General features: G+C 34.1%; 1 protein-coding gene across 1 annotated transcript in view; it reads right to left on the reverse strand.

Moving 5' to 3' along the window:
- Nucleotides 1-623: 623 nt before the first annotated feature.
- PDCD10 (programmed cell death 10) overlaps nt 624-23,148 on the reverse strand; it is a 42,321-nt gene continuing 19,796 nt past the window's right edge. The window contains exons 3-8 of the mRNA XM_055308444.1: nt 15,632-15,685; nt 10,548-10,665; nt 9,749-9,875; nt 5,066-5,144; nt 4,702-4,784; nt 624-1,686 (exon numbers count right to left, since the gene is read on the reverse strand). Coding sequence (XP_055164419.1) covers nt 1,605-1,686; nt 4,702-4,784; nt 5,066-5,144; nt 9,749-9,875; nt 10,548-10,665; nt 15,632-15,685 — 543 coding nt within the window. The 3' untranslated portion in view covers nt 624-1,604. The remainder of the gene's footprint in view (nt 1,687-4,701; nt 4,785-5,065; nt 5,145-9,748; nt 9,876-10,547; nt 10,666-15,631; nt 15,686-23,148) is intronic.

Genomic DNA, 23,148 nt, shown 5'->3' on the forward strand with positions numbered 1-23,148 from the left:
AAAGCCTGCCTTCTGAGTAAACTTTCTGATAAATTTCATGAAAACGGAAGCCAGAGATACTGGACAGTGAAATGGAAAGATAGATGGCTTATAAAAAGATGACTTGGGGAATGGCTGGTTACTGGTTAACTGGTGAGTTCTGTTAAAGGGATCAAGACAATTGGAGGGAAGATAGTATTAGTCTATATTAGAAAAGTCTGCTGCTCAGAAAAAGATAAAACAGTATATTTTTTCTTTATATATTCACAAGTCTATTTTGCAAACAACCATCTGTCTACTTCCACGAATGAATAATTTATATAAAAAATAAATAGTATTAAAATCACCAGTTCCATTTATCAGCTATGTATTTTTGAAAAAAAAAATCAACTCAGTAAAATATCCATAAATTATGAGATTTCAACCAATTGTGTACTGGGTTTTTTTGTTTCTTTCCATATATTTCCTGTTCATATCTAATAGGACAGTTTCCTTTTATGTTGCCACTGACAGTAATTCTTTAAAAATCTACTTTTAAAAATAAAAAGCTTTAAAATAACTAAATTGCATCATAGCAAAGAAATTTATATTGCCAAACAGAAATTTTGTTTAACATTTAAAATCTTTATAAAAGATAAACAAAACCTGATTTTCCCTTTATTTTATCATAATTGAAAAATGAAATCACTTAACACGATCACTTGATACATAATTTCCTTAAAACTTCTCTATGGTGAAACAAAGCTCTATATATTTAAAGAGTGTGTATAACATTTATAACACTCATGACAATTTCAAACCAACTAGCATTGATAAAACTTCAAATTACTATTAGTTGTGGCTATTTTTGGAAAAAAGGTACAAAGCTTATTAGGGCCCAGCATATCAGAAAAACTTAACTTTACATTGTCATAGAGTTCAAGAAGTGACATTATAGTGTGAAGACACTATAAGTTGCCATTTCCTTCTCATAAGTCTCTCAAAACAGGTTGCAAAAATATTCAGTACCTCATATATAATAACTAACAAAAATATTTCCATTGACTACCTTTTGCCCAGAGTGATTAAGGACCAAAAAATAGAATTCTTGTTGCTTTATTATCTGATAAACTGCTAGTAAGCTCCCATTAGAAGTTCTTTAGACATTACACCAAGTCATCTTGGTCTTCTGATCATATATATATATATTCATATATATATATATGTATTTTCAAGTAAAGAAATGTTTAACAGATGTAAACTATTTATTGAATATTTGCCACCAAATATTGTTAAATACATTATCTTGCAGCATATCGCTTTCAAGTTAAAATGTCAAACAAACACCAATATTTACAATTCTTTTAAGGAATGTTATATAATGACACATTAAGGCGTAAATTCTTTTGGCTTATAATTCTTAAAAGAATGATAATAGCAAAAGTGATGCAAAATCTTCAGTGTGAGATTATGATTAAGCTACATTTTACAAAAATATGGTGTAAGATGGCAATAATCCCATTCAACATCCTGGATTAGATCCCTTCAGGAGGGACTGATAATTTATACAGTCAAACTTTAAAATTTACAGATAAAGGCAGTTCAATACTGCCACTGAGAAGTACATCTCTTAACATATACAACTTTCAGGCCACAGTTTTGAAGGTCTGAAGTATCAAGTTGGTTTGATGAATTAGTCGATTGGCACTTATGAACACATTTATTGCCCTGTTTAAAAAAAAAAAAAAAGAAAACCATTAATTTTGCCCAAAAAATTCATCCTTTTTAAATATTTATACTTGATGTCATCTACTAACAGTAGCAATGAAATCAATTTAGGAAAAAAAAAAGTCAAGTTAGTACTGAGGATCATATGTTTTATACTAGCTTGGAATTGAATGGTCCTGCATCATTTGAAACTATCTAGGAATTACTGCCCCCTAGTGGTTCTGTTGGCAATAAGGTGTTGGTGGGCTGCTAATGATAGGTGGCGCCTCAACAACCAGATCCCATGCCTAGGTTGAACAAATAATGGGCCAAAGAGGATTCAAATGTAGTCTTCAGCTTTGGTTTCATACAAGTTACCAAAATAATATCTGCTCCAGTATTATACTCAGCCTCAAAATCTCTACATCAAGGGACATAATAAATACTTCACAAAAAGCTAATTACTTCAAATTTGACTTACCCAAATCTCTTACTTTCTTTCAAAAACAAAAAACAAAACAAAAAACTATGAGAATTCTAAACTACTTTTAGAATAAATCTACTTTTAAAACAAAATAATCATGTGGTCTCAGTATTTGACAATATATTTAAAAATGTTCTTAAAAATTACTTTGTGCTGGGGCACCTGGGTGGCTCAGCAGTTGAGCATCTGCCTTTGACATAGAGCATGATCCCGGGGTCCTGGGATTGAGTCCCGTATCAGGCTCCCCATGGGCAGCCTGCTTCTCTCTCTGCCTATGTCTCTGAATCCTCTGTGTCTATCATGAATAAATAAAACATTTTAAAAAAATTACTTTGTGCTGCACACATTTCTTCTATCAGTCCACCTTCATGTGACTGGAACAAAGAACTGTGCCCTAGTCCCACTGTGTGCTCTTATCAGTTTCTCAATATCATAGCTAAAACTTGTATCTTCATCCTAGACATTTCTCAAAAAAGAGGGGCCAGAGAGAATTAATTAAATCAATGCAAATTCATCCCCCTATTGGAAGATGGCTCATAGATCATGCTCTATTAACATTTTTCAGTTTTGAGAAAACAGTACAAAACTTGTGGCACATTATTCATATATAAATAATTATTAAGATGCTACTGAATGGAGAAACAGTAGTAGCAGAGAGCCTGAATAATCCATACACAGAGTACATAACTCCAGATTAATGAAAATTAGGCTTTAAAGGAATTTCTACCTTTTGATGTGCTTATTTCATGATAATTCTTAATTAGAATCAGAAATAATGATCCCATCGTGTAAATTATTCTTTCAATGTGTTTTGGTTATTTTGGCTTAGCAATGGAGACCAAGGAAAAACAGATGTTAAGTTTATTTTCAGAACACACCTGCAAGCTTATTAAAACAAAGTCATCAAGGAGCATTTCCCCTAGACTATCTGAACAGTAACAAAACCATTAATAAAATGTAGCTCAGTATCTTTTATTCATAATATAAATGTAAGGATTTCAACCTACTGGGACTGTTAAAAATGACTGAAAATTAACAGACCATTCTAACATATTTTTATTATTTTTAAATATTACTATAATAATATTGTAATGTTCGACATGGATATAGGGATCTTTAAACTTCCATGGTAAAATAAAATGTTAGAGATCACTTCCAATTATACATGAAATAATCACTATTTAGATTGATTTTCTGACTTTAAGCACTGAGAGAAAATGATCTTGTCTATAAAATTTCTAGTATTCTACTTGAGGTACAAAGAACTCTCTATATAAGGTACAATGTTACAGAAGACAGGGCCTCTTCATCAGCTTATACATTATATGTACATGTGTAAAATGTGTATGTAAAAACCTTAATTTGGGGGGGTTTTCCAGACTGTTCTATAGATAATTGAATGTAAATTTAAAAGCAATGTCCAATTTACCTTTTTAGTATACTACTTATCTTATGGAATGACAGTAAAAGCCTCCCTCCTTCCAAACAGTGGGTCACAACCTTTGCAGCACTTTTAAATCACCTGGAACACTTAACACTTTTTATAAAAGACCTAAACCCTGGTCCCCACTCCAAGCTATCTGAATTAGGACCTCTGAAGTTGGGACTAAGGCACTAGAATTTTAAAAAACTAATAAACCAAAGTGATGGTCCTAATGTGCAAATGGGATTGAGAACCATTGCTTTGTTCTTAAGGGACCTGTCAGTATCAGTATCATCTGGAAACTTTTTAGAAATGCAAATTCTTGGTCCCTGGGTGGCTCAGTCTGTTGAACATCAACTCTTGATTTTGGCTCAGGTCCTTATCTCAAGGTTGTGAGATGGAGCCCCACACTGGGCTTCCACAGGTAGTCTGCATGAGATTCTTTTCCCTCTACCCCTCCCCTCACCCGCAAGCTCTCTCTCAAAAAAAAAAAAAAAAAAAAGGAGAAAGAGAAATGCAAATTTTGGGGTCCACCCAAGACCTATAGAATGGAGAGGGACTCCAAAAGCAATCTGTTTTTTAAAAAGCCCCCCAGGTAATTCTGATGCTCCTGAAGTTTGACAACCACAGATTCAGGGGCTGGTGAAGTAGGCCACTAAGCCAAATCTCACTCCTTGTGTTTTATATAGCCTGCAAGCTAAGAGTACTTTTATATTTTTAAAATGGGGGAGATAAAAAAAGGAATATTATGTAATAGGCAAAAATAATACAAAACTCAAATTTCAGAGTCTATAAAAGTTTTATTAGAACATGGCCATAATGTCACTTGTTTTCACACTATAACTGCTTTTGCACCACCACAGCAGAGTTGAAGTAGGTAGTTCCCACAAGACCACCAAGTCAAAATAGTTGCCACGTGGTTTGTTTCAGAAAAAGTCTGCCAACTTCTGCTCTAGTCTAGTTATGGCTGGATTATCAACCATTCACTATCTATTTTTAATAGTCTATCTTAGTGACTAGGTAACTTGAGTATTAACAATATAGTAAAAGGGCTTAATTTATATGGTTTTCATATTATATAAAACCACATAATTTAATTTTAAAAGAAAAAGATGATAAGACTACTTACTTGCCATCTTTAAAATAGGTTTTCAGAGTATCACTGAAACTTTTGGAATACTTTACAAATTCTTTCTTTTGGTGTTCAAGTGCCTATGGACATCAAATAGATTAAGAAATATTAAGTAAGAGAAATAACACAAAAGCCAAAATCAAAGATAAGAGATTACACAGAATATAGAATGGACTTTATAGTACAGATTAAAATTTTTACAAGTATTTTCTTAAATATGTTTTAACTCAAGGACAAACCAGTGGTTAATGATACAAAACTATTTTCAATAATCAAGCCATCTCAGTATTTAATTCAATAAAACAACTAAATGTAAATCAAAATGTAAAGTGGCAGCTTGTAAGGCATCTACTAAACTTACCCTGCGGTTCTGGTATTGATACTTCTTGAAGACATTATTCACTGTATCAAGAAGTTCCTTTATTGCACTAGCTATATCCCTGTTGGATAAGGAAAAAAATAATTTTCTTAAAATCAGTTATATCTGGAAGAGAGGTGTTATTTTATATATATACATACATTTTAATTTTTTTAAGGATTACTAATCACACTGTTAATTACCTTACTAGCACTGCATCAAGTGCAAACATATGACTGACTAGTTGGCTGGAGTTTTTTTTAAGCCTGTACCCTTCTGTGATGCTGTCTCTTCTCTTGAACAGCTAACCAAACATTCTACAACCAACTTCAATCTTCCCAAATCAGTAACATTTCATTCAGCATTACTTACCCAAATTTCTAAGAATTAGCTCTGCTTCTCATCTCTTCCAGTTACAATTTTTCCTTTCTCTGATGTAGCTGAATTCAATCTACTATATTCCCCACTTTTGCTGTGTCATGAACAATTATGTAAAATTTATATGTAACTCACTTCTGTTTTTATCAGCATTTCAAGTTACATACCTAATAGTTTTGATGTTTATTTTTTTTTTAAAGATTGATTTATTTATTCATGAGAGACACAGAGAAAGTGGTAGAGACATAGGGAGAGGGAGAAGGGAGGGAGCCTGATGTGGGACTCAATCCCAGGACCCTGAGATCACAATCTGAGTCAAAGGCAGATGCTCAACCACTAAGCCACCAGGTGCCCTAAAGTTCTGCTTTAAAAAGGGATTATAAAACTGTGCTTTCAGGGCTAATCAACAACCTGAATATATGTTCCATATGCAATAGCTAGATTCCTTAGGTCAAAAGAGCAGTGAGTTCTCACTCACCTGTAAAGAAAAACCAAAAAAGCAAGAGTTTTCTGAATGGTACCCCCAGACTTACCATGAATACTGGGAATATACCTGTACTTTAAAACTTAAAAAATAAGCTCCCCCACCGCCACCCCCGGTGATTTTACTGAGGAAATTTCCCAATGTCTGGGAATCTAGAGCCTAGAACCAAGACTCTGCCCAACCTATCAGTGGCCAAAGAGCTTTATAAAGAACTCTATCAAAAGACCCAGACTGTTTATCCCTAGGCCTGATCTTCTCTAAAAACAATCTGTGGCAATTTATATAAAATATTACATCATCTACATGTACACAGATCAGTATTTTCATTTAAGGAAGTAAGGTCTGCACCAGGGAAGCTAAATTATATTACTAAGGGTTTATTTCCTACAAGAGAAAACAATCAGCACTAAAAAATACTTCAGACAATTAAACAGATTGGAACTGGAGAAAACTTGAGGGTAAAATAACTACAGTGTAATTATAAACAATTCTGGAGCTAAGTGATTCTGTGAAAAGGGACATATAGTATGGGTACAGTAGGATGAAATTCTAGCAATTTGCAGCTTTTAGTGCGATAACTTTGGGGAAATATATACTCAAAAGAGGACAACAGACATCAGGTGAATGTAAACATATATCTTATCAAAAAAATTGCATGGAATAGGAGGCTTTCTAATCCTGTAACCCAAATTTATATATTTATGTGAACATTCAAAAGGAAGGAAATTCCTATGCTGTCTATTTATAGTTAGGTCTAGACTGGACACCTCTGGAAAAGCTACTCTGAAAACCATCAGGGAAACCAAACTCTGGTGAATTTTAGCATGTGGATATGTAAATGCAGATTATAAAGAGTAAATAGATAAACGCATGGCTTTCTGGTTTATTAAGTCACAAGTCTCTACTAGTCATCCATTACGATGTATCAGACCTAAAAAGAAACTCCTATGAATTAAATTTATTAAATATTTGCATAAGCTTAAATGTAGTCAAACAGAAACATTCATTAATCAAAAGCACTTTTAACATATTTGTTTGCTGGATCATTTTTCCTAATCAACTCCACAGAGAAAAGGGTAAAAAAAAAAACCTCTTATTTCACAATGCTAGTATGTGCTGTGAATGCATATATTGGGTTCTGCGTGAAGTACTTTGTGTATAGCTTTTCCCTCGATTCTTAACAACTGTTACCCTCATCTTCACAGCTAAATCTTAGAATAGAAATTCAAACCTAGCTCTGTTAACATATACAAAAATACCTGGATATTTATTAGCTGACAGGAATCGTTTTTCTACTTTAATATAACCTATGAAATCACATATAGTACTTGGTATAAAAGTACCTGACACATACTTATTGAAACTAAAATAAATGAAGAAGATACCTTAAGTATGAAAAAGTAAAATATTTTAAAGAAAAAACAGTGCACAGTAATGTTGTGCCTAAAGGATAAGCCATTTTTTATTTTGGTGCAATTTTATCCACTAATTTGTTCAACAACCATGTATGTATCAAAATGTGTCAGTATATATCAGAGATATGATTAATTACAGCTTACCAATCTATGTTAATTTATATATGGTTGAATTGTAGTCTCACATATATTATCAACAAACTTTCCATGGCCAAATATACCTCCTAAAATGCTTAAGAAATTAATTTTAATTGCCAATACTCATAAATGTAGTTGTGCTGAGTATGCTCCACAAAACAAAAGTGAAATACTACTGCCCCTAAAATGAGAGACAAACCCCTAAATTCAGCCTCTGTCAATGACTGTGGACAAGACTCTTCAGCTCCTGACCTCAACTTCCTTATGATTAAAATGTGGCTGTTTATACAGTGCTTTTCAGACCTATTTCTCTAAAGCCACAACGGGTTTAGCAGAGATGCACTGGGGACTCCCCAGAAGGGTAAGATGGTGTCAAAATAGCAGGATGAAGGCTCTGGGCCTAGCATATCTACCCCAGGTTCAACCACAACACTCTTCTCTCTCTTACCTACTGGCATTCTATATTAAAATATCCTTTATCACACCTCTTCTAGATGGCAGAAACTGTTTTCAATCACTGGGTTAGGCCTGCATGACGTATCTCAGACTGAGAAGCAGCAGAAGACCATGGAGTGTGTCTGCCTGGGTTTGAACCCAGATCTACCAACTTACCAGCTCTCTGATCTTGGAAAAGTTAAATTTCTTCACCTGTTATAGCAGTGTTATAATACGTTAATATACGTAAAGTGCTTAAAAAAGCACTGAGAACATAATCCAAGTGACTACTATCATTAAGATGATATTGATTCCACAAACCTCTCCTTCAATGACATGAGGCAAAATTTGCAAAAAAATAAAAATATTATTTTTAAAATGTCAGATCTTCATAGAAATGTAGTATAGATTGTAAATATATGATCATCAAAACAAATTAATATCTTACTAAATTATTTGAAAACTCTAAAAATAAGTTGTCTAAGCAACCGTGCTTCAGATCACTGGCAATTTATACTTTTATGAGCAAAATATGTTTACTTTATGTTAGACTAAAAATAAAAATCCAAAACAGTCAATTCTCTTCCTTTTTCACATATTAAAAATAGTTAAAGGAACCTGAGGCTTCCTATAAAGGTAAAATATTTACCTCAGGATTTGTTCTCTATGACATGAATTTTAGCTAGGCAATGAAAATTCTTTTTCATACTTTCAGGTTCTCAATTAGAAGACCTAAAAGAAGAGGATCGCTCTTTGATAGCTGGGCTGAGTACCCATCACAAAGCATTACTTTCTAAAATGGGATTATTTTTTCCCCTATAGCACTCACAACAGGTGCCCAAACTAGCTAAAATAGCATCTTGCAATGTGAATTACCAAGAGTACTATTTCCAAGAGATGTTAATATTTACAAGTGAACCTTTTTGCATTCTTTAAAGATACACAGTGTGACAACACAGCCTCTTCCAGACAGACCAGACGGATAGATAGATAGATAAATAAAAAATAAAAACAAAAAAACCTGTACTAATGAATCTTTCCTGTTCAGCAATTTCTACCTGTGGTTTAACCAAAAGGTTGCACCGATATTGCCACTCTAATTCCCCAATCTTTTTTGTTTTATCTGCAGTGAGGCTGAAGAAAATGATGAGACTCTACTCATCTAGAAATTATCTATTTTCCCCTCGTTCTCCCACCCTCTCAATCCTGGAGGACAGTGCCCCTGGTTTGAGAACCACTACTCAAGGATTCAAGGATGACCCTTCTTGCTGCTGCTCACCAGTCAGCCTCCTGGCCCCATGCATATTTTCAGTCTTGTGTAACCTACATCCCCAAAAGTAAGGATTTGGAGGTTTACAGTTTGCCAAAATTAAAAATACTATTCAAGACTAAGAACACAAAAAAAACAAACAAACAAACAAACAAACAAAAAAAGACTAAGAATACATTACTTATCCTAATGACTTCTACCGTTTCTGAAACAAAAAACAATATTGGTGTCTTTTGTTACCAATACTATAATCTATCTAACTTTATTCACTTTAATCTGATGTTTACATTTTTGCATTATTTTTTGTGGTTCAAACTACATTCCAATTTATGTACATTTCATTTACTGTTTTTATATTAATATTCTAAAAAATGTTATCATACTCTAAAGCCAAATACCACAGCTTAGAAGTTAATACTCAAAATGCAGCATTTAAAAATTTCAAGTTTGATTTCAAATTATTATTTCAATTTAAAATTAATGTCATACCAAAATAAAACACCTAGGATGAGTGGTTCCTTTGAAGCACTTTGAAATAAAGAAGAACCAAGCCAAAAGTTGCTTACTTGATTGTCTGCAGGAATCTCACTCTGTCATTGATCTCATCCGGGATCTTACTGAGAATTTGTTTAAGTGCTCGTGCCTTTTCATTTAGGTCCTGGAATTCTGGTTCTGGTCGTTCAATCATATACTCTGATAAAATAAATTTTTAAATATATAAATAAGTAGACAGATAGACAGACAGCATCATGCAACTCCCTGCCAAATTCAAGTCTACAAATTCCCAGTGTTGGTTAAAGGTGTAGAAGGGGGAAAGAAAGGTCAGATGACTAGGAAAGATAAGCAGAATTCATTAAAGTTCAACTTAGTTCAGAAATAATTTTGGCTCTCTCCAAGTAAAGTATGAGAACATGAAAACTGTAAACATTTTCAATTTGGGATAAATGGAAATTCCATGAAATCTTTAAAAAAAAAAAACAAATAAGACAGGCTCAATCAAATTTATCAGGCCTCTGAAGCTCTATTTCACAAGGCAACCTTAAAGTAGTGACATTCATAACAAATATAATGGCAACATATATCTGTCAGTGGAGAAAATGAACTTAATAAAAACCTTTATGTTGAATATGTAATGGATTCCTGATATCAAAACCCAAATAATCTATGAATACCTTCAGCACATTTCTGAAATCTCAAAAACACAAATTAATTGATAAAGATTTTTTCCTGCTATCACTACAGTAATAAGAACAACAGTAAGGATGGAGAGGAAAGCGGGAGGGGCGGAAGGCCCATTCGTCAAATAAAGACTTGGAGGAAGTGCTTTTCAACAACTGTAAGAAAATTAAACAAGATTCTGACTACCTTCTACATCATCAGCTGCCATTCGAAGAAGGGACTCTGTGAAGTTAACTTCTACACTTTTTTTCTCTAAAATTTTCATAATGATGTCTTGTGTGAGTCCTGGATTTTCTTTTTCAGCCTATAAAGAAGAGAAAGCTAGTTTTAAAACACAGAAGCTCAATCAGCACTTTAAAGCCAAAACTTAATTGTTTAGAACCTGCTGGGAACTTCTGAGAGTAATCAACTTACAAAAGCAGAAATCTTTGTAAAGTAGGTGTGATGATGGCATTCACTTATGTTTTGTCAGAGCTTATGCATGGGAGACTTCTTATTATAGTCATGGTCCCATTTGCCATTTGAACATAAAGTACTTAACATTTCCTATTTCTCTTCTACACTCACTTGCAATCAAACTGGTAACAAAAATAGAAATAACAGATTATATATATTTTAGTAATCCATCAATTACTCTGTTCAGTAGTTTAAATACACTAAGGATTTTAAGCTTTTTTTCATTAGCTAATATTCCAATTTAAGGATCAAGCAATAACTTATCTTACCAGTACTTTGCAGATTCTTTGCATTTAAATGAACAGAATGTCAGGAAAATCAAAGGCAAAACAAACACAAAAAAATGGATTTCTTTTGTAGGTTTTATTTAAGCTATCTAATCCTTTAACTACTTTTCCACATAAAGATTTTCATTTCCTATTTTATTTCTGTGGCAAGAGTATTTCCTTTTGTAGCAAGAATATCTGTAGCAAGAATAATTTACCGAACATCATTTAATACTTTTGCTACCTCCTGAGCTTGTTTCATTGATGAGTTTGCATTAGTTCTTTGTTACTTACACTCACTAGGGCACTAAAATCTTCTAGCCAGCTCAAGACTGAACATAGAAAGCTCTGAGTTTACCAGAGTTAATTTTCAGATTTTGGTTTTCTCCCAGTAATTCTTTCCCATTTTATTATTTTTAAAAATTTTATAATGACACTCTAAGTTTGTTTCTTTTAGGATGCCTGCTAATTTTAATCATTATGCTGATGATTTCCTATCATCTTTGTCCAATATTAAACAGCAAACAGAAACACAATTTATGATCCTAAGCAGACAGCAATCTATTTGCTTCCACATATGTCAAGCACATTTAACCTCTGCCTTTTCAATTCCATTCTGGTATCACTGCAGACCCAGCTTTCTTTCATTCCTATTGCCCTTTCCATTATAACGTCTTGTTTCTCATTAGGCTTCAAGTATCAAAAACTGAAAGGTTTTGGAATGGAATGGGGAAAGAAAATATTCACATTTATCTCAATCTTGGGATCACTTAACTGCTGTCACATGCTATTCAAGGAAATCACTTTGATAAAGATTAATAACGATAAAGTGTATCCTACTGAATTCCATTTCCTTTATGCATGTTTTGATTTTTCCTTCCATGAATATATTCAAGAAAGAATTCATTTTTACAAAACAAGAGTTACCTTTAAGGGAAAAGTTGTACAAACATGGGTTACGAAAGTTATCAACATTATTAATTTGGTGAGCTGCCACAAAATTACATACAGTATAAGCCAGTATTTGATAACTGTGCTTTATCTTCTTTCTCTAAAAGCATTAAATTACCTATATAATGAATAATCTTACAAAGTAGGAGAGCACTCTCCACGTGCTTACAGAATATGCCAGCAGAAAAACCTCTCTCTCTAAGTTATAATAAACTGCCAACATCATTACATGCTAGAAGACTGAGAATAAAGCTTTCAATACCAAGCTGGAGTGGAGCCTCAAAGTGCCCAAACTGAGCATTATAGAAATTTTACGGAGGTCTCTAACCTTCTCAGCTTATCCATGTTCTTATTGCTAAGAAAAATACCTTAATAATGGTTATGTATTAAGTAGTCAAGTTCAAATAACTTAGTAAGTACTTGTGTCCTAACAACTTAGTGGTCTTTAAAAAATAACGTAAATTAAAAGAAAAACATTTTATTTCATTCTTAAATAACCATGATTCTTACTAATGAGATGCATTCACCTGTTGGTCACTGCACAATTTCTAAACCTTGCCACCCCGATTTCCTTTTGAACACTGATATTCTTGTGGTACTTACTTTTTATCACAGCAATGACCAAAATTCCAACTCCACAAAGATATGACATAATGGAAGAAGCCCAATCGAATACACTGAGGAAATTGTAAACTACAAACCGGCATAGTTCACATAGTGTCAAAGAAATGTTTAGTATCACTGTGTTCCTTTAAATTTTGAAAATAACTCATGGAGCCCATCTGAGTTTGCTGTGAGGTGCCAGGATGCCTCAGCACCTAGCTTGGGAACAATCATCTTAGTATCTTCTGGCTGAAATCCTAGTACTTACTTTTCATTTTAAAGGTCTTAAATTTACCCAATTCCTCTGACTGACAAAATAAATAGATCTGTGCTTAAATTGGAGACTTTAAACTATCTATACTTTAATGTTTTCTCTCAGAATAGAACTCTGAGTTCTGTGGAAGTTCAATTTTTATGAAGAAGCCAACTGTAAGAAAAAACTATCCCCAAAGGCAATAACGTCCACTCTTGTGATTCAGTAATTCTCAACAGCATAACCTATCAGAACTTTCCAGAGGGGGAAAGAACAAAAGAGAATAGATATCTTAAAAGATAATTTTCATTAGTATTTTTTTCTTGGGGAATAATTTTTATCCTTTTTTTCATGATAATAAAAATAAATACTAAACCTTGATAAATGACACTTGTGGTCAAAGAACTGGAAAGATGTATATATATTTTCAGAATATTATCCCTATTCATATAGGAATATATGGCAAGGTGAGCCTTTTATTTATTTATTTTATTTTTGAGAAAGAGGAAGTGTTAGTGTGCGGAGGAGCAGAGGGAATAGGAGAAGCAGACTCCTTGCTGAGCAGGGAGCCCGATACAGAGCTCGATCCTAGGACCCCAGGATCATGACCTGAGCAAAGGCAGATGCTTAACTGCCTGAGCCACCCAGGCACCCCTGGGTGAGGCTTTTAAAATCTTTTTCAAGTAAGTTGTAGTTTTAAAAAAACGAAAATCTTCATCTTTTTAATGCACACCCTTTTAATTCCATTTGAAATTTAACAAATGAAATCTGATAATAAAAATAAATCAATGCAAAACTGACTAATTTGTTTTCCTCTCAAAATAACTTCCACTTTCCCCAGTTAACAATCAGTGCCATGGATAATAAAATTTATCCATATGTTAAACAAGGCCTTTTATAGCCACGTACTTTAAACACACTGTTTGCTTTTAAATTGTACATCAAGCTAAAACATCAGATTATATATAAGGATATTTATGAGAAAAAGCTTAATGAAATTCATTATTTTACCTCTTTGAGAAATGATACTGAAAATACATCTATTACTTCAGAGTCCTCTGATCCACAGGAGAAATTTCTCTCTGTTCTCACTATCAAGAAAGCTAAGAAACTGACTTTTGCCTTATCAATACTATATTGTGCAATAGGTCACCTTTCCTTCCTTTCTTCGGCCACAAACAAAATAGTCAGCAAGTTAGCTTAAAATAGTTTCCATCATGCCTCCTTAATAACCAAATATGCCATTCCAGAGCCACACTGAAGCTCAAGGAAAAAAAAAGAAAAAACAAATTGGTATTGCTTCATTCATTCTCTTCATTAACCCAAAGATGTGTCAGAACATATTTTAGTGAAGCTACTATGTATGTATACACTGGCACTGCATTTTAGAGTATTAATCACATCAAAACAGTTTTAACATAATACATACAATGTAAATTCTTATGGTAAGAGAGATGTCTAGTGATATCTGTGCTAGCAATTAAGAATGGTTTCAATAAACTATCTTTGCAATAAAAAAGAAATCAAACATGATGGATTTAGAGTTTTAATCCAATAAAACTTGATGATAAATTTATTCTAGATTTAAACATTAAAATACTTTTAACCTGAGATATGTTATTTTAGCTATTGATGGAAACAAACATACACAATATAAATAAAAATTGATGTTTGGAGCACCCTGATATACACTAGGAAAGGAAGGGGGATCGATGAAGTTTTATATGAAAGAATGTATCCGGGATTCCTGGGTGGCGCAGTGGTTTGGCGCCTGCCTTTGGCCCAGGGCGCAATCCTGGAGACCCGGGATCGAATCCCACGTCAGGCTCCCGGTGCATGGAGCCTGCTTCTCCCTCTGCCTGTGTCTCTGCCTCGCTCTCTCTCTCTCTCTATCATAAATAAATTAAAAAAAAAATTTAAAAAAAAAAAAAAAAAAAAAAAGAAAGAATGCATCCAATATATAGAAGAGAACTGTCCAACAGATATATAATGCAAGCAACAAATATCATTCGTTGTAATTGTAAATTTCCCAGTGGCCACGTTACAAAAGTAAAAACAAGCACGTGAAATCATTTTAAGAATACATCCAAAGTACTATCATTTCAATATGTAATTAATATAAAATACTCCTTATGGAGTTATTCTTCATTCTTTTTCTTTTACTAAGTACTCAAAATCTGGTGTGTATTTAATACTTGAGGTACAACTCAATTTGAACTAGCTATACTTCAAGTCCTCAACAGCAACGTGTATCAAACAGTTCAAGTCTACAGACAATGAAAAAGTTCACTCTGAGTGACTTGGCTGTGTATTTGCAAGGTATCCTTAATCTGTTCCACACACAGGACTTGTTTTCCCATCAAAAACACTGTTTAATGGTTATGTTCTGTAATTAAGCAATATGGAAAACATCTTTTTGAATTATACTTTTACAACAGTTTTTTATCAAGTCAAATAATAAAAAAAGAAATTCAAAAATATACTCTAAACCTAAAGAGAGAAAATTCCAAAGTAGTCCATTTCCAAAGCACAAAGTAACAAAAAAATGAATGCTAAGGAAACAGCATTTGTTTTAATTCACTTTTGGGAAGTGTTTTAAGCTTTACAGAGTACACTAAAGCAGATGTGAGACAGGTGAAGAGGTTTTCACTAAAACGAAATAAAGTGGCAATTATCACATGGTATTCAGATTTATATGTAACATACATTTTAATCATCATCATAAATTATTTGTACCTCACCTTAATGAAAGCTGCTCTCAGTGTCTGAGCTGCAGACAGGTTTACTCGTTCTAGCTGCAATATAAATTTTAAATCGCTATTAGAATCAATTTTCTCAGAAAAAGCACATTTCTGATATTCCATTATATAATAATAACACTGATAAATCCATCATTCAATCAACAAAAATACTTGCAAATTCTAAATCACCTTAATTCTTCGAATACACAGGTTACCTAAAATTTTCATTAGAAACCATGAGAAATTAAGGATGTATGAGATCTTCATTAAAAAAAAAAAAAAAGAGGGATCCCTGGGTGGCACAGCGGTTTGGCGCCTGCCTTTGGCCCAGGGCACGATCCTGGAAACCCGGGATCGAATCCCACATCGGGCTCCCGGTGCATGGAGCCTGCTTCTCCCTCTGCCTGTGTCTCTGACTCTCTCTCCCTCTCTCTCTCTCTCTCTCTGTGACTATCATAAAAAAAAAAAAAAAAGACACACTACCTTGAAAGTAGATTTACGATAAATCCAGAATGCAAAATAGTATTAAGTCCCCATAGAAAGGATAAACATATTTACTTCAATTATTGAAAATACGGTTCAAGATCAATTCCCAATGTTCTGTTGCAAATATAGGGCAAACTGGGTATGCACTGAATAGACAATGTCCAACAACAAGAAAACATTTATTAAGATTTTTTTATATTTATTACCTCACCCCTTTTAAATTATTTTACAATCCCTTAGCCAAGGATTAAGCTGAGTTTAGTCTATTTTATTAAATAGCAAATGGTACTGACAAAAGAGTTGATCCTAAATAAAGACTGCGGATCACCTGTCCTCTATTTTATCCAGATTAAAAAAAGGTTACCTAAAATACTAAATCAAAAGTTCAGTATCAAAGCTTTTAATTTTAGTATCAAATATGTGAGGTTTACAATTTTGAAAGACACATATCTTTATTGTACACTTTACAGAATTCACTTTTCAGCAAGCCAAAGAGACATACAATTCCATAAAAATAATGCCATTTGTTGAAGAGTTAACTGCTAGGCTTAAAGTAACCACCTTCAGTTAAATTCATATTCTTTTAATCCCTAAAGACTGGGCCAATTAACTCAATAAAACTCAATGTATATATTTTTTTTATTGGGGACAACATTAAATGTTCAAAAACGATGTAACTTTTATAGGATTTTTATGCCAGTGGAATATTTTTACCAAAACCTATGAACATATCCTATCTTGCAATAAATATTCCTTTCAATCCTTGAGGCAATAAATATAAGTTTTCCTTTACAGACAACAAATATACACATATACATATCTAAGGAATCGCCTACACTTTATTAAACCAATTTTTTTTCTAAACATGACAGAAATGCCGAGAACTTTATCTCCTTACAAACTATACACATAAAAGCAACAAAATGTGCCAACATAAATACTTTATCTCCAAAAATAAATAATAGACCATTTAATTCAGTTTTAAACTTGGCTTCTACAAATCCAGTAAAATCTAACCTTGCCTTACTAGGTAAAAGAGAAGACACAAGAGGACCAGGTAGACAAATACAGCAAAAAAGCAATATATAAGCTTATAAAATTAAAGTATGCTGCCACAAAAGAAAAATTTTCTTCTTCCACAGAATTCATTTAATTGTAACGAATACTATTTAAGATTAAAATTATAATACAGCTCTTCTGATGTCAAGATCTTGCATAAGGGAGGGAGAGGCAGACAGACAGGATGAATGTTTCCACTCTGATAGGAACCATTTCCTTATTTGGGTTTACACCACACTCTGACCTCTTTCAACAAGTCAAAGGTCTGAGTCAGATGTGTACCTTCAAGTATCAGCATTATTAACTTATTCTGTACTGCCCTGGCTGGTATGTGAAAGGGTCAAGGCAAGTAAAAGAGGCCCAGAAAAGTCAGCAAAGAACTAATAAAATTAGCCAAGACAGACATCAGATTTCTAGATTAAGTTTACATATGTGTATCTTGGAAAAGAAAGGGAAAGGTCAGGCATATACTAAATCAAATCTGTGAGCCGTGAAGCACCTCAACCAGAACTGCTGGGAGTCATTTTGGGATACATTATATACCCACACGTCTGCCAATAAACCCACCAGGCTTTATTACTCATGCGATATCCCCATTGCCCAGGGAGTACCAGGCATACAGCACATATCTATTTTTTTTTATTTGAACTTACTCTCTCATCCATAATTTATCTAAATTGTTCTTGAATCTATTTATAATTTGTAGCCTGTAATACTTAAGACAGCAAGATATGTTCTTATCTTCCCTAATAAAAAGTGTTTCCCTTTTAGATCTTTCACTTGTGATGGATGATTTGATTAAAGTTCATGTTCATCTTACCTTTCATGAGAGTACCAGCTTCTGGTAGTATCCTAATAACAGTTATCATTTAGTTAGCACGTATAATGAATTTTGCTATATATTTTTATATAGAGTATCTCAACCTCACAATCTCTAGCTATCATCATCTCTATTCTACTGAGGCAGAAATTCAGTTTGCATAAATTTACCCAATGTTCAATAGCTAGTACACACAGAGGCAGGATTTATGCATAACAAATCTATCTGGCTCCAAAACCTGTGCACAAGTCACCTGAATTACTAGGATAATTACTGGATGTTTTGGAAACAAAAGAAAATGGTAATTTTTTTCTGTTCTAAACAAATCCCTGTGTTTCTAATCATGCGTAAAAAAAGTCAATGTGAGAGATACAAAAAAATAGATTATAGTCCTGGAATCCCAGAAGATCAAGTTAAGTAAGCAGCTACATGGAAACTGATGGGACCACTATCAGCTGAAGTAGAAAAAAAAGTCTTTATGGAAATGAGGTCTGAACTGGTCCCTGAAGAATGCACCCTCTTAAAATCACCTTCCTTGGCCATTTGCCCACTTACGGGTTTCTTCAGAGTTGGAAACATACATGGGCATGTTTTTATGTTAAGTTTAGAACAGAAAAGAATTACCATTTTGTTTCCAAAACTTCCACTAATTATCCTAGTAATTTTTTTAGCATTTGGGATTACAGTTGTTGGCTAGGGTATCTTTAAAGAGCCAATGCAATCATTTCTTAGTAGTAATTGATTCTGAATTCAAAGGAGGAGTAGGGAACATATGATTACACCTTGCATTAAGGGATACCTGGACAAGGAGAGGCTTTCCTTGGGCTTCAGCCATCTAGGAATTCCATGTCACCAGTAAAAGGTAAAGGAAAAGTAAAAGGGTAAAGGAAAAAAAGGGTCAAGGAAAAAAAGGGAATGAACACAAGAGAAAAGGGGACCTAATCTCATCTTATCAAAAAGGCAAAGTGCCTCCTGAAGTCCCAGCTAGAGGGAAATGAACCTAACATAACAGCGGAGCTCTCACTCCAACCTCACATTCTCCCCAGTCTTAGTTTTGTGAGCTCCTCCTGTAGTTTATTCTTGATAAACTTGAGAGCACTATTAACTGCAAACTTGTCAAATTTAACTCTCATATGTTTATAAAAATATTTCAAAAGCTTACACATAAATTGATTCCATCGGGACTGCAGTTATTGCATTCGTCCCTCCAAAGATATCACTTCATTCCTATACTTGACTCTAGTTATCAAGCCCATGTCTTACACTTGTAATTTAAAAACAAAATCCATTTAATTCTTTGGTTGCTCAAGTTTTGCAGGTCTTGCATTAAATTCTCTGAAAGTATTCCTCCTTTTGTTTTTTAAGGTCAAAAAAATTAGGTTAGTGGGGCACCTGAGTAGCTCAGGGGGTTAAGCATTTGCCTTTGGCTCAGATCACAATCCCAGGGTCCTGGGATTATGCCCTGCATCAGGCTCTCTGCTCAATGGGGAGCCTGCTTCTCCTTCTCTGCCCCTCCCCCTGCTTGTGCTCTCTCTCTCTCAGGTAAATAAATAAAATCTTAAAAAAAAAAAAATTAGGTTGGTTCTAAATTATCTACAAATCTTGCTTCCTCAAAATCAAGCGTGATTTTTCCATGCTGACATCTTTCCCCCGCCACACAAAAACTATCGATCCTATTCTTTTAAAGGATTCAAACAAGGCTTAGACACAAGATAAAGGGACACCTCGGTGGCTCAGTCAGTTAATAAGCATCCAACTCTTGATTTCAGCTCAGGTTATGATCTAAGGGTCCTGGGATCAAGCCCAGTGGTGGACTCCCCACTCAGCAGGAAGTCCGCTTCTCCCTCTTCCAAAGCCCCTCCCCCTGCTCATGCTCTCTCTCTTAAATAAACAGATAACTTAAAAAAAAAGGCACAAGAATAAAAGGTTCATCTCTATGACTCAAATGAAAATGAGGGGAGTCAGGTCAAAAAAAAGCTAGAACAAAAGTACATAGACTCAAGAGGCTACCTATAACTTTTGTGCTAGCACACAAAAGACCAATGCAATCATGTGTTTTATACATATTAAATGTAGTAAATGTTTCTAAAATAATCCATTTCTGGGGTTGCCATGTTGTCCAGCAAAAAAAAAGTAAGCAGAGCCACCTATTATAAAAATGTTTCATTAAAAATTGCCTAGGAGGGAGCACCCTGGGTGGCTCAGTGGCTAAGTGTCTGCCTTTGGCTCAGATCGCGTGATCCTGGGGTTCTGGGATCGAGTCCCACTTCAGGCTCCCCCATGGAGCCTGCTTCTCCCTCTGCCTCTCTGTCTCTCATGAATAAATAAATAAAATATTTTTAAAATAAATAATAAAATCTTTGCCTACAAGAATGCAAAACTCTAGGGAATGATCACAGTTCTACCAGAAAATTGCATGAAAGACTTGAATAACTACATTCCTAGTACTATTCTCAGCACTACAATATATTAAGTCATTTATTTCACAGAGCTATGAGAAATAAGTATATTATGGTTTAGCAACATCTCATAAATAAGGAAAGATAAGATTACATAGCCTACAGTAAGGGACAGAGTGGCAATTTTTATGCAAGATATTAACTGTAATCACCTCTAAACGGTGGTACTGCAGGTAAAACCCAGGCATTCACTGTGGAGAAGTGTGTTTTTACTATGCTCCAATTTGAGGGTTTGATTTTTTTTTTAATTAAAAAAAAGGGGGGGGATAGCTAGGTATGTGAAGTTGGAGAAGTATTCCCAGATTTCATTTGCTTATTGGATAAAATTAAGAGTTGCATATTCTGCTGAGTTGGCAGAAAGAACTAGGCTGGATGCTTCTGAATAGAGTATTAATTACTTATTTAGAAATACCATTTTTGTGTGATTTATAAACAAACATATAAACCCTTGGTGATCTAAAATTCATATTTGGTTGCAAAACTGTTTATTTCTATCTCAAAATACAATAGCTATTTCTTCAGAAATTATACATCACCTTAAAACAATTTCTCTAAAAAGTCATAAGAAATGATGATAACATGGTATATCTTTTCCTGGAATGAAGAATTGAACCCTACCTCTCTCCTCCTCCATGCACAAAGAATCAGTAGAAAGTAATACAGCACATGAGTACCTAATCTAAGATCTGTCATGAGGCTTCTATAAACTCACTATTCCAAGGTAACTGGGAGACCTATTTCACAGTACATTTACAACACATGCAATATACTTGGACTCTGAACTCTGTAGCAGCTGATTAAGAAGACTACTCCTTTCTCAGCTATCTTGGCATAGCTTCATTAAGTTTAGCAAGCATCAGACTCCCAGAATGCCACATATAACTTTGCTTGTGAACTGGAGTAATAGTACTAAAATTTCCCAGGTGTAAGGATGCCCTACTATCTAAAAATCTGTTCTACAAGATGACTTTCAGACTACCGTGGATACTATGGATGTAATATTAAGGTGAGAATGCAGAAGCTTTTTTAACTCTTACAATGCATTGTGAACAAAATTAAGTGCGTAATTTAGCTCCAGAGTTAAACATTCATCTCTACTCTGGTACTACTTTCTATAAAATTAATTTGACCACCATTTTATCTTTAAATCCACATAACACAGGAAAACAGAGTCAAACTAAATTCTAATTTTCCCATTAGTAGATATGTAGAAAAATCTATGTTTGAACTATAGTTTAATTGATCAGAGATGTCTCATTTATTTATTTTTTTAATTTATTTATTTATGATAGAGAGAGAGAGAGAGAGAGAGAGAGAGAGAGAGAGACAGGCAGAGACACAGGCAGAGGGAGAAGCAGGCTCCATGCACCGGGAGCCCGATAAGGGACTCGATCCCAGGTCTCCAGGACCACGCCCCGGGCCAAAGGCAGGCGCCAAATCGCTGCGCCACCCAGGGATCCCCAGAGATGTCTCATTTTAGATGTTAAATTAATACACTGGAATGTCAGAGAACAACGCCAGTTTTTTATTCTTTTCAACTGAGCATTTCACATTTGAAAGTACATTTTATTCCATTCCTAAATCAAGCCGCAGATTTCATATCCTTATTAAAGAGACCTACTACCACTATTCCTAAAAGCCTGTTATTTCTGAACACACTTGTTTTTAAATAACATGGCAGAAATAACTTTTTATAAAATGCTTGCTGCCATGATATTAGATCATAAATTCAAGAATTAGACCCTGACAATATGACATAGTAGCTCAGTCTGCTATATCTAGCCATTTGATTTTCAAATCAGTTTTAACAATTAATTCTTGAACCAACTATGAAACATTTGGCAACACATTCCAATTCTGGTCCCATTAACCCACATATTTTTAGGTATCATCTGTCGAGAATCATTGCCTTTATTTCTGGCAGAGATTTACCAGCCCATTCATAGCCTTTCTTTTGCTTTCAAATTAATTTTTCTTACACATTAATAAATTAGAAAATACATCAGTATTAATCCTAATAGTTCATTTTATCAGAATCTCATATCCTATATAACTATTTTCCAAAGGCAAGATTCATATAAAATCCATTTTCCATATGTAAGAAAAGACCACTCTAGTTGTTAGGAAAAAAGCTTCTCTTACTCCTTTTCACTAACTAGAGGATCAAACAGAAGCTCTGCGATGTAAATTGTCCTTTCTTTAAGTAAAGACTCGTAACACTAGATAAATATAGAAATGCCCCAAATAACTTGGCCCAAATGCCCATAGTGATAGCTAGCTATACAGACCCAAGAAGAAGGAGCATCTCTGGGTAGAACTGCCATAATGGTCTTGAAGCACCTGAGATGTTAAAATACTAATCATCAACGCACGTTATTTAATAGCTTGAGTGACTGTCTTCTTGCCTCAAGGTAAGGTATAAGTATAATTAAATAATGTATATGCTTCAACATCTGTGTTCTCTACAGTTCTTGAGAAGAGGTATAATGCCTTTTTCTTTTCCACATTTCCAGACCCTAGCAGACTACTCAGCAAATAAATGGCTGACATTTAGTAAATATTTACTAAACAGAACTGAAGCACTTGCTTCTAACAAGAACTGTAGTCTTATAATGAGTGGGTACATTATTAAAACAAAATGGTGGAATTAATTACTGGGAGGCTGGCTATACCTGCCAGAGATGGGTATTACC

The sequence above is a fragment of the Nyctereutes procyonoides genome, unplaced genomic scaffold (assembly GCF_905146905.1).
Source record: "Nyctereutes procyonoides isolate TBG_1078 unplaced genomic scaffold, NYPRO_anot_genome, whole genome shotgun sequence".
NCBI lineage: Eukaryota > Metazoa > Chordata > Mammalia > Carnivora > Canidae > Nyctereutes > Nyctereutes procyonoides.